The sequence below is a fragment of the Bombus flavifrons genome, chromosome 15, assembly GCF_040668555.2.
Source record: "Bombus flavifrons isolate JBK064 chromosome 15, iyBomFlav1_principal, whole genome shotgun sequence".
Classification (NCBI taxonomy): Eukaryota; Metazoa; Arthropoda; class Insecta; order Hymenoptera; family Apidae; genus Bombus; species Bombus flavifrons.
In genome coordinates, this window is record NC_138456.1 from 5,724,378 (window position 1) to 5,737,629 (window position 13,252).

The following is a 13,252-nucleotide window of genomic DNA, read 5'->3' on the forward strand; positions in this document are numbered from 1 at the left end:
CGTTAGATTATGAAGATGTTGCAGATTTTTGTACCCTCTTGAGCGGAAACCGAAACGGACCATTACATCACTGCTATGCGAGAAAAATTTCCGTTGTATAAATTGCTTCCTGTAAGAATTTGTATACCTTTTCCTGTCAATATTCTTTGATACTTCTTTTTTGATCTTCTTCTTTTTCTTTTTTCTTTTTTTTAATGGAGGTGTCCTATAATATGTACTGAATCAAGTGCCTACTCAAGGTCATTGGAAAATGACCTTTACTTTTTCCCTTGCACTGCATATTTTAATAATGAAACTATTGAAACCTTAATTTAAGTATTGTGACTATTGATATATTTATATAAATGAATATATTAATAATCTAATAATAATCTAGGCAATTTTACAGATTACCGACTTTTCCCGTAGTAAAAAGAAGCCAAAATACAGTGAAAATAGGGAAAAATTATGAGATTGCGTAATTATCATAATCTATTATCTTCAATATAAAATATTTAAATATATTCAAGGTATTCAGTTGATAATTTAAAAGATAGAAGATTCATAAAAGATGGTTGCCCTGAGAGACCCTGCAGATGTTGGAATGTTCTCACCATGCGACACTTATACTTAAAAGAGCAATATATAAGCTATATACGTGCTTATATATTGATAGCATGAAGTGGAGTTTTTTCAGTACACTGTGAACGAGCTGTTAAATACAGCGTGAAGACACCATTAAATGGGAGCAGGAATGAAATGCTCGTAAAGTGAAATGATCGGTGAAAAGTGAAATGAGACCCTATCAGTATAATTTTTCTATTTGATCATAGGAGAAGACGCATCGAATGATAATGAACCGTTTCACCGAGTTAAGTGGTGAAATTCGAATGAGGTCGATGACCAAAATGATACGCTTTTTACATTGTCTAATGAAAGATAACGAGACTCAATTCAAATCCAAGATAGACATTTTAGAAAATAGAAAATGAAATGCAACGATATGAAAATGTGATAGGAAAGTCGGAAAAATTTATGGCTGTATCATATAATATTATTTTCATCGTTCCTTTTGCATTCTTTCGAATTTACGGTCGAGAATAGGCATTGAATAATGATTTCACGCTACCAGGTCAGAGATAGCGTTGCAGCAAGCCAATTGAAAACAATTTATTCCTTTATCTTATCGTCATTCCTGCATTAATTACACGGAATGTTAAACGGTACAGATTTCTATTCACAGACGCCTATTCACTTGTTCATATTTCCCTTTCAATCTCCTTTATTATTATTTTCATATTTATTTTCATAGTAATGATATTTGCACTATTTGCTTGATAACTCTTCATTAATCTTCTTCACATACCAATACAGTAATGTTTGATTCGATTGAAACAATGTTTTGCCAAAAATGAAGAGCCAGTGTTTCTTAAAGTGGCTATAACTCGAATTATGTACATCTCTAGTCAGCTGATTTTAAATGTTAATGTATTCTGTCGATTGTTTATAGGAACACAGTCTTAGTAATAGAATTCGTTTTACCATCAGAATTATGATCAATGACTAGGATATAAAGTTTGTAAAGATATACAATGCAAAGAGAAAAACAACTCATTACCTATAGAGAACAACTATTATGCATATACATATATATTTTGCAAAATAGACATCCAAATCCCTCAAAATACAAGGCTATAATTTATAAAATTTTTACAGAAAACTACAAGTTGATCATTTTAATTATTCTGGTAATTTTTATGCAAAACTTTGCTATATACGTGTTTCCTTTTTTTTTCTTTTTTTGGTAAGTGTGATAATCTGCAAAAATTTGGTCGTTAATTTTTTAAACGCTCTCTATTGCATTCGACAATGATTCCCGTAGTGACGTCAGAGGCGTGTAGAAAGTTGACAAGAAAAATCTACATTCCTGCATGCGTTCTGGCAGTTTTACATTCACCGTCGCGACGTGGCCGTCTACTAGAAGAATCCGACCGCGTGTACGCGCCAGATAAAACTCCGTTCCTTCATATCGTATTCTGTCGACGCGTCTCGACGGGTCACGTATGGGGGACTTACAACTAATTACGCCAATGAGAGATGTCGTTCAAGATGTACGGCCAAAATCTGCATTTTGTCACTCGTGTCTCCGTTATCCGTATTTTGTAGCAGTCAAAACAACTGAGTGAGAAATGGCAACTTGAAGAAAACTACATAAATTGTACACCAAATTTGAAAGAAACTGTATATACATATGTTCACTGTCAACTGTACATACATGTATATACATTTATTTCATGCATTTTCGTCACGAGCAATTTTTGTTTAAAAATGTACGATAAAAACTTGATAATTCATTAATTTCTATCTATAAGAAGCTTCAAAAGCTATCTAAAATACAACTTATCCTTTCATCCTGGGACAAAAATCGTAACACTATATTTATTCTACGTTTGTATCAAAAAATTTAGCTTAAAACGCTTAAAATAAAAATTGTAAAAAATTCAGAAATTAATTGCATTCCATTTGTAAGAAGATTCAAAAGCAAGTCAACATATAATTTATGTTTTCGTTTTAGAGTAAGAAGCAGGAGCCATTACTGTCCTACATTTCTCCATTCATGCATCCTAAATTCCTAGTTTTCCCTAGTTGCGTGGTAAAGCATAAAGACGCCCCCCACCATCGCGTAGTTTGAAACAGGTTGACGGTAATGGCGATACTCGAGTCGGTACAATAACATTGCACGCGAGAATTTTTTTCCCGTGGTCGTTCGTAAATCCACGATTGACGGAACGCGGGAGTACGCGTTAAGCCTTGAAGTCTGTAACCGGAGTCTTGGTTTGTTCGCTTGCGTCTTGAGTTCCAGGACTCGCCAAGGATCTTTCTCTTTGTCTCTTTCTTTCTTCCTTCTTGTATCCTCCTCGTTTGCTACGAGCGGGCTCAACGAAGAAATGGAGGGAGAAAAGGGGGACTTTGAGAGCGGTCCAGCAACTCCCCCAGAAAACGTGTATGTGCGCGCGCGCACGCATGAGAGACGTATATACGTTTCGTTGTTAATACTCTAACTAACGTTGGATAGCGATGGGAATGATTATCGTATTTTACTCATTGTTTGCCATTCACAGATTCGTTATATGTATATAAATTTGAAAATTAATTATATAATCTATATTATTAGTACTGCATGAAAAAGATGAAGTGTCAATATATAATTTATTATGTATTTGACTTGGAAACTTGTAAGCAAATCCTGCATAACACTGTGTATAGATATATATATAGGATTTATATGTGATGGTCATATTTTATGGTCCTTCAAATATTCTCCATATTGATAGCTTTTATGGTAAATGTTTACAAGTTATGTTTGACGAAACGTAAGTATTTAACAGGGACGACCTTGAAACGACTTTGAGCGGAAGAATCCTTGACAAGTGTGCTCACCGGACGATACAGAATCTGTAACGCGTGTTTACATTTGCATATTAATGAGCTTCCAAACCGGATATTTTTAGGTTCTACTTTAATTATATCGGCTGGTGTCACGCGAACATGATGTTTTGGAAGCAATGTTTCTTTCAATCTGATAATTCCTCTCGGCGTTATCTTATGAATTACGCATCTCTATTTAAAAATTTACATCACTCCATAATCTCTATTATACAGCGTTTTTTCTCATCAAACATGTCACAACATTTCTATTATAATTATAACAAACAATATTTATGTATTAATATCTTATCAAGCAGTAAGATCCCCACGGTTACATAATCTAACATAATACATTTTGTCAGTCAGAAAGCCTATCAGTTCTACAGCGTGTGACATTCTACATGGTATAGTTGGATGGAAGGCAAAAATAAGTCAATATATACATTAAAAATACACACACTGTTTAAATACTGCATTTCAAACAAATTTTGCATATTTGTAAAAAGTTAACGTCGAATAAACAACAAATTATCAGGCTTCGATTAAAATAAACAATCCTAAATATACCAATTTTCGCGTTACATTTTAAACAAAACCGAAGAAAGGTTACACCCATCGCTGGCTTCACGCACACGACTTTCGCCCATCGGACGAGCATCGAAAGGGACCGCTGGTGGAGGGAACGCGAAAAGTACGATTGGTGGGGGGAAGAAAAACGACTCCCAAGAAAAGGACGCAACGATAGGGAGGAAGTGAGAAAGACAGAAAAAAACGACATCCATTGAGAATTACGGTATTCGTCGAGTAGTGAGTAGAGGAACGGACAGAGTGTTGGAGGGGCTCATTAGAAACTCAAGGCACTACGGCGTGGCGGCGCGCGCGTAATATTATTTCCTCGTGGAACGCAGAGGCTAAGGCTGATCAAATGCCGGGTACCGTTCGGGAAAGGATCGAAGTCCGCTCCAATTTCACGTGCAACGACGCCAGCGCCCCGTTATGATCGCTTCGCTTCCAACAGAGAGAAACTTGTTCCGACCGCGGAGGGAAAAGGAAAATCTCCACCGGTCTTTACGCTCCCTTATGCATACATACGTACGCAAGCGCGCGCGCGCGGTTTTCCAGCTGTCCGTCGAGCGACCTTTGCAAACGACCAGTTCTCCTCCGCGAGGAATTCTGACCTCGTAACGGAATGACTCTACGCACAAGCTATTAGACACGGGAATACGGGGACGTAAGATATCGTCACAAGGGGAAAGCTATTGCGGAACGGGTATCAAAGTGGACTCTACTGTGGGATGCAAGAATGGGGTTAGGGCAATCAGATCTTTTTTATATAAAATGCACGAATTGTTTATTATTTTATATTATATCATAGTGGAGGATAAAAGAAAGTTTAAAGAATACAAAAGACAGAACAATTTTAGAAAAAAGATTTATAATTGATCGAAACAATAAAAATATGAACAGATATAGATAATATAGATGACTGTTACGAAATATTTAGTACAGCAAAGTTATTATACACAAATATGAACTTTTAAACTTTCTTTTATTTGACACTAATGTATTTGTTTCAGATTGTATTACTATACTTCTAAAATTGATCAGGCTGTGGTAAATTTTGTGAATCGTTGCCATTAACGCATAATTTAATATTTGTCAAACACTTGGCTAGGTGTGATGTCAACAAGATTAACTGTGAACAATAAAGGTATCAGATGATACAGTATATTCATATCAAAATATCACCTTAATAATTCACTTTATAAATCCTAACTCTACTAGCATTTTAGACATCGATATTAATTTGTTAATGATATGGAGCATGTGTAGAAATGCGATTAACCAAAATATGCAATTGATATCATCCTAACCTCTGAATTCATTCCCATCTATAATCTGTAGGTTCTTAAGACGCAGATGCAGATGTGATTACGTCTTCCAGTGGGTGGAATAGCGATGGTGATAGTTGAAATTTGAAATTCGTGAAACGAAAGTGCGCGAGATTTGAAAATACCGCCATTATTTTCTATTGTAGAATTCATGTTCGAAGTAACAAAATGGAATAGAAAGATATTTGATGTAGTCGTAGTTGTCAATAAATCAATATCTGATATTGTTAAGCTGATAATACTTATACCAATAAAGTAATAAATGAAGTAATATAGAAGAAAATTATATACTTTGAAATTAGTAATCAGTTACTAATCAAACAAAATGATATACACGTATAATGCGTCATCACTTGGGGATTACAAAACAAAATTCTTAAGAAATGAGGCTCAATGCGAATGGAATGATGATGATGAATGGTAAAAAATTTAAATTTCTTTCGCACGATTTCCAGGTATCGAATAAGGCCCTTTGTTCCGTTTTTAAGCGGTCCTCACGCGATCCTCCTAGTTTCCTTAACCTTGCGTTCTTCGAATTTCTATGTACATATAGTTATATTCAATATATATTGAAATCTCGCTCTCGTTTCAAAAAAGAAGGAGATTTTAGATATTGGTAGAAATATTCTAACATAAAATTGAAATAACAAATCACACGTATCAAAAGTGAGTCTCTCATAGCTTCTTCAACCATGCGATAACTTTTTTAATGATACAAGAGCATCATTGGATCGAAAATGACCTAGAGCGCATAGTAGTATTTAATCTCCCAATTAATGAAAGGAAAGCAAGCAGAAAATAAAATGAAAGAGGGAAAAGTATTGCGTTTGTATAATATTTTTAAGAGGAATCTAATAAAGATACCAAAAATGGCAATACAAAGAGAAAGCGCTTATTCGAAAAAAAAAAGAAAATGAATTCAAATTAATGCGACACTCGAAAAGGATAATCTCGAAAAGATCAAGGATATCCTTTCGATCAATGCGACGAGTTCGCAAAGATCTCAGTGTTATGACGAAAGAAAGTCTTAAAAGAGCAAGAACTTTCGTACACGACTTTTTGCTACTGTTGAAGCGGATCACTGGATCCTCTATATTTTACACGAAATGTCCCACGTGACCCGTCGACCTTTGCGCGCGTAAATTTTCTGTTTGCCGACCAAGCAGTTCGAGGATGATAAACAAACTCGAAATCCTAATCTAACCAGACAGTATGCAGACTGTTTAGTATTTTTCTTCTCTTTCATTCGTACGAAATCTGGAAAATTTCGTTCTAATATACATACAGTAGTTACAAAAAGTACGTGCACGTACCATTATTTTGCAAAGAACCATTTTTTTATCAAGTTAAAGGTTCCACATTTCATTTCTGTAGTATTAAATTTTTGTACTCATACTATTGGATGATATGACACTTAATATACTTGAATTTAGTTAATTAGTATACAAATGCTATAATAAATACAGTGGTGTATAAGCACTTTTTGTAGTTACTATATGTACCAATGTAAATCGAATGTACATCGGACTAGATCGTTCGATAAGACACACGGTACGATCGATCGTTTCGTGGAAAGGTGACAGGTCCCTTAACTGTAGACATACCTTTTCGACGTGTGTACGAAGCTTATCCAAAACGCAAAAGCACCTGTGTGCTGAATCCGTGAGAACACTCTGTTAAATACACTTTCTAAGCACACTATATTCACTAAAATGTGCACACTTAGGTTTTTAGTCCGTGAAGTTGTTACAAGAGATCTGATAAACACACGCGCACACGATACAAACTGAGAAACGCACGCTTCAACTTTGTACTAGCGGTAGCGTGTCGCGCGAACCGTACCGACGTCTGCGCCAATGCGTTTGCGGCTTCGAACTCCAAGCAGTTCTTCGGCAATTCCCGCCGCCCTTCCCCTGAAGTTAGTTTCCACTGGAGTTTCTTTTGGAAAGCCTCACCTCCCGTTTCGGTGGGTCCAGCAGTGTTTCAAGAAGATTGCCGAGTAAACCTCGCCATCTATGAACTCACAATGACGCTAGATTTATTCTCTGATGATAAGGTTGAGCTCGCGCGGAAATTTGACCGATGCAAAGTACACTTTTGCATTTGTAATTAAAAAATAATTCGCATACGTACAACGAAAGTCAAAGAAATTAAAATTTTTGAATTTTTTAAAATTCCAATCCCTTCGTTTTCTATTTCACCAATGTTATAGCAGAAGTATACTTTCCGCCAGTCCATTTAAAATGTCATCATTCTTGATACATTCAATTCTGACAGAATCTGAATTATATTTTTGAGAATATTTTTAAATTTCTTACTTACATAAAAAATTGCTTGAAATTTTGTGTTAATATTGACCCGGTGGTCAATGCATGGACTGAGAACACGATATTAGATGTGATATTAAATATGTATTAGGATTGAGACTTTGCGTGTCACGTTCTGAAATACCGACCTCAAAAAAGACCAAAGTGTTTCTTACGCCCTCTATAATTTATAATATCGCGTTAATTGCAAGCACAAGTGATTGTAATTAGTTCGTTCAAAAGCCGTTCGTTTACCTAGACAAAACTTTAGCTATTTCTCGATTAAATAAACTTCTGGTCAATGAATTCATCTATCTGAACGTGAACTACTATTATATGAACGAGAAATCATAAATGGCAAAGAGAATCAAAATAATCTTCGTTTATATTTATAAAAACATAATCGCGAATGCAGCCAATTAGCTTACATTATTTGCTGTATAATTCATAATTGTATCATATAATATGATACAATTAGTAATTATATGTCAAATAACAATGAGTTCCAGGTCTCACCGCGAGGAGGTTGCTGCATGCGGAGACCCACCCTGAAAACAAATTTCAATTAAATCTTGAATTAATCATACAACGCGATATTAGACGCTACTTTGTATTTGCATAAATATTTAACAATCTTCATTGTTATGACAATATAGAATAATTGAAGCCTCCCATCTCCTATCTAGTTCAATAAACCTACAATAAACCTGGAATAAAGAGAAAGAGAAGGGAGCATCTTATGGAATAAATGTACCTTTCAACATCTTCGATACATTTTATGTACCTTGAGGTAACGTTCTAGGGCTCTCCACAGGTCTTACGGAAAGCCCTGGAAAAAACTTAAATTACATCAAAGTTATTTTTCCTGTTTTGACTCTATACCTATCAAAAATTTAAGCATTTCATTCTAACACTAACCTGCGCGAAGTTCTACAGTTTCCTTATAAGCCCCATCTATTAGCGATTTAAACGTATCTCTTTAGGGATACCATATATCTAATGATCTAATGTTCTGAACTATGTTTAAATAGAAATTTACTTCCTATCTGTAAAAATCTAAACTCGTTTAAGAACCCTACGCATATAAAAATCTAAATATTAGAAGGAAAAGGGATAGGATATTATATGTGTAGGATATTGTACGGGATATGTCCTCTTTCGTTGGTTCTGCGCAAATTTAGTGTATTTGAACAGTTAAATTGATGAAATTGAGGAATAGAAAACATATTTAAGACAATGTTCAGTAACAATCATGAATAAGATTATGTTCTTAATAAAAAGCTTTTATTTATATTACACAAATGTAGCTGCTACTATTAAACGAAATATAGTATTAGTATATTAGTATATTACTTAATTATTCATACAATTATTAGTAAATATATTTTAATAATTCAAACATTGTAATAAATAGAAAAACGTGGAAAAAATGTTATCAATTTAGAATGGTCTTTGAGAATTAATAGCGGAACTATCATGAAAAGAGAAATTTCTTTAATTAAAAATAATTTATTATCATTATTTACTTTGTTATTAAATAATGTATAAATTCTAAAATTTTTATTGCTTTATATGCATGATTTTATATTAGGAAATAAAACAAACTTGTGCGTGTAAGAACACGTTAGATTTCTATATTTAATAATTAATTGTTGAACAATGGTATATGTTTAGAATTAAGTTATGAAAATTGATAAATTGTTGTAAAATATTATGATAGGTCATCCAAGTAGAAAATGTTCGTAAAAGAATTCCGAAAAATCATTAATTATTACAAATAGAAATATTATGTAGATTCTTTCCCTTTGGGACTCTTGACCGCTGATCAACTTCATATTTGGCTATTATAGTAAAATTATGTTTATACAAACAGCCATTATATTGAATTGACAACGTAACATGTGGCACAAAAAATGGTGCCCTATGGTGCCTTTTAAAATATGAGGCACGATAAAGGATTGCATGTCATGTCTATTCTGTTCAAATCTGGCATGAATATTTAAAATTGTATTATTTTAGACATTAAATCCACTATTTTCTATAGAAGTTAGTATTGATTTTTATCATGTTGTAAATTGAACTCGTCCGGAAATAACAAGATTCTATATAAAGTGAAAAACGTTATAGGTATCAATTTAAAAATATTAATTCTTAATCTTATCGTTTTTGTGGAAATACTAACATTTAAAAAATCTGTTCATGTTATCATATAACGTACAAGAAATGATTCATCTTTGTTCCTTCTCTATTTATCTCACAAATCTGTCATTTATAAAAAAAGCTTTGCGTATATCGAGAACATCCAATACATATACTACTATGATATAGACGAGAATTACCACTATATAGTACCGCGTAGTTTTCCCTATTAATCAATTCATTGTGAAATTTGTTATATAACCCACCTATATAAAAAAACTTATAAAAAACAATAAAAAAATGTTAAATTCCCATTTTTAATCGATACAACAATAATACAGTATTATTTCATACATATTTAATAAAATACGTCATAGACAATAATAATTAAGGAATAACATAGTAATTTTAATCAACTCATCAGAAGCGGTCGTTCGCATCGGTAACACAATCTATCCTCTATTATCAAACGTCTAAATCAATGGTTAGAAAAAGACGAGACGCTATCAATATAATAACACGAAAGTCCCTAAATTTGCTAACGTTATAACCAACAAGCAGTTACGCTGGTCGGTGGTGGAAATTACGGTATTTGGTTGTGTGTTAAGTTAAGTACAACGATGAATCGCAAAAGATAGTCGGTATTGACGAAAAAAAATACGCGACGTACGTGTTGCAAATGATACCGCGTTCCGTCCTATGATATAATCTTCGCCAGAAACTCGAGAAAAATCTTGTGGCGCTGTATTTCAACAGCTGATCTAACTGGTACAATTCTCCAGACAAAATTCTCGTTTCTAGTCAGCTAGGTGATCCGCGATAAATGATGGCCGGATATGTATTGAAAGTTAAAACGAAATCGGGTCAAAAGGTCGTGAATGGATTGCTCCCGCAGGATAAGTTAGGCAAATTACGATCAAAATTAGTTGAGATAACAGGAATACCGGCTGAAGCGCTTCACGTTCTCTGTGGTTTTCCACCGAGGCCAATTAATCTGAACGACGAGACAGGCTCTCTCGAAGCTTGTGGCATCATTTCTGGGGACACCTTGATCGTCGAAGAGAAACCACCACTTTACAATGGGAAACAGAACTCTGAAGATATTGGTCGATCTCATATCGTCGATGAAAAGGGTTTCACGAATACGCCTGGTGTACTAATGAAAAAGGTCGTACCAGCAGATAATTCCTGCTTATTTACCAGCGTTGGTTATGTTCTCAATGGTACACAATATAAATTGTATTAATATATTAGTGCTATATATAAATTACAATATACTGAGAGTATATTTTCAGGCAAAGTTGATCCTAGCTGCGCAGGCTTTATGAGAGAGATCATAGCGAATGCTGTAGCATCAGATCCTGTGGAGTATTCGGAAGCTTTCCTGGGCAGACCAAATCCTGAATATTGTAAATGGATCTTAAAACCAGAATCATGGGGTGGAGCCATTGAATTGTCAATATTATCCAAATTTTATGGATTAGAAATAGCAGTAATAGATAGTATTAATGCTATAATTAATAGATTTGGAGAAGATCAACATTATGCTCAAAGAGTTTTCTTGATATTCGATGGAATCCATTATGATCCTTTATATTTGGAACCACTCGATGTAAGTGTAAACAATTATATACATATACATGTTACTATTAGTTTTGTTCCTCTGGTTTTGACTTTTTAATTTCTATCTGCACGTACAGGGAGGCAGCATTCAAACAATCTTTCCCACAGAGGATGAGAAGATATTATTCGAAGCAGCTGAACTCGCGAAAGAAGTAAAATCTAGTCGTCAATTCACAGACATTCAAAAGTTTATGTTAATATGTAATGATTGTAAGGTCAAACTAAATGGTCAAACGGAGGCTCGGCAACACGCCAAGGAGACAGGTCACATGAATTTCGGCGAGGTAGCCGTGTAGCGAATTAAATTGATCCCTTTACAATTGTCGATCACTTTTAAGCGGACTGCCGTTTGAGAATCCTACTAAATTCAAGTCTCAAGCAGAATTTTCTACTTAGGCGAGGCTTGTAAGCGGACTAGCAATTTAATATTGATACTTTGTTAATTTAAGATATATGCAGTGCACTATGAGGATTGTTTAGACATGTAATATACACAGATTTTTAATTTTGACTAAAGATCCAAATCTCTAACTAAACGCCAAAATTTATGTAATTACCTTTATTGCAGTTCAAAGAACTGTCATTGAACATAGCCAAGTATATTCTATCTACATTTAGTACATTTTTATTTGTATTTTATTTATTAGGTTGAAATTTATAAACATTTGAATTTCAAATTGATACAAAATTCTGTTTATTTTATTTCAATTAGTATATACTTGAGATAATTGTGATTATACAAGAAAAAATTAATAATTATTTAGTTATCTAATTTTAATAATTATCTAATTATATAATTTTAATAATTACTTAATTATCTAATTTTACAAGTTATTTTTATTTAAGATAAATTTGTTGATAGTAATAATATGTTAAAGACTATATTCTTTGGCGAGATTAAGAATCTGTGATACTTGGTTAAATTTGCCTAAACGGAATTCATAGCCTTACTGGCAGTAAATGTGTTCCACATATATATATATAAATATATAAAAGTAATAATATTAAATAAATCATAAAGTTGATTATAAAGCGAAATGGAGTTTCACTTAGTTTCGCTTCTAATGGCAGATCAATTTAGCACCGTTAATAGCGAATTTTATAAGAATAAATTGCAGCTCCCAAGAGGCAAAAACGAAAAAATCTAATGGATCACTGTTAAACACTAAACAACATTACACCTCTATTAATAAAGAAATGTTGCTCGATAAAAAACCACAAAATGTTATCTTAACAAATTTGATCTCTATTGCGATAGTTTAATTTACAGTCTAAATATGCATATAATATAACAAAAAGATAAAGATGTATAGTTGTATAACAATCCATCAAGCTTATATACATACATGATATATATAATTATATATGTAACATGTATATAAGTATATATAATTATGTATATAATATATGTGTATATATATAATTAGGATATTATAATTATTTTTGTTATTGCGATTTTCAAATGATTAAGCATGCACTGTAAAAAATACAAGTTCCAATCGTAAAAGAAAAAAATGAAATTTAATTTTTGTAATAACTATGTACGGTATTTATTAGTCAACTCCAGCACAGAATTTTTCTTTTTTATATTAATAATATAGTTTACTATGTCAACCTTATATCATTAAATAATACACATATATTATGAATGAATTTAATTCAAATTAAAAAATAAGGAAATTCATAACTATTCATCACTCAGGAAAAATATTCATGATAGATTTACAGGTTTATATTTATACAGTACATATTTTGTAAGTCCTACTGTTTTGGAGAAGTGAAATAAATCAGCTATTTACATTTCACAACATTTCCAATGATTTTTTCTGCATTTCAAATAACGAAAAGGCATGTTCAAAATGGCCGTCATTTAAAGCTATTATT

General features: G+C 33.1%; 2 protein-coding genes and 1 long non-coding RNA gene across 3 annotated transcripts in view; 2 read left to right on the top strand and 1 right to left on the bottom strand.

The window, feature by feature from the left end:
- kst (spectrin beta chain, non-erythrocytic 5 kst) overlaps window positions 1–7,177 on the bottom strand; it is a 58,336-nt gene extending 51,159 nt beyond the window's left edge. Inside the window, exon 1 of the mRNA XM_069128918.1 lies at window positions 6,905–7,177. The gene's annotated coding sequence lies outside the window, so the exon portion shown is untranslated. The remainder of the gene's footprint in view (window positions 1–6,904) is intronic.
- Window positions 3,896–5,550, top strand: LOC138187785 (uncharacterized). Its single transcript, XR_011175257.1, has 3 exons — window positions 3,896–4,716; window positions 4,986–5,119; window positions 5,314–5,550. It is a non-coding gene; the product is annotated as an uncharacterized LOC138187785 (long non-coding RNA).
- A 3,116-nt stretch (window positions 7,178–10,293) lies between the features above and the next one.
- On the top strand, window positions 10,294–13,178 carry Yod1 (Yod1 deubiquitinase). Its single transcript, XM_069128425.1, has 3 exons — window positions 10,294–10,968; window positions 11,041–11,357; window positions 11,446–13,178. Exons 1-3 carry the CDS (start codon window positions 10,569–10,571, stop codon window positions 11,662–11,664), a joined length of 936 nt encoding a protein of 311 aa, XP_068984526.1. The 5' UTR covers window positions 10,294–10,568; the 3' UTR covers window positions 11,665–13,178.
- Window positions 13,179–13,252: the final 74 nt, after the last annotated feature.

Bases quoted from the DNA above. Each gene is read 5' to 3' on its own strand.
- Yod1 (XM_069128425.1), top strand. From the start codon at position 10,569: ATGATGGCCGGATATGTATTGAAAGTTAAAACGAAATCGGGTCAAAAG. The intron at 10,969-11,040 runs GTACACAATATA...GTATATTTTCAG, and splicing joins CGTTGGTTATGTTCTCAATG to GCAAAGTTGATCCTAGCTGC. The intron at 11,358-11,445 runs GTAAGTGTAAAC...CTGCACGTACAG, and splicing joins TATATTTGGAACCACTCGAT to GGAGGCAGCATTCAAACAAT.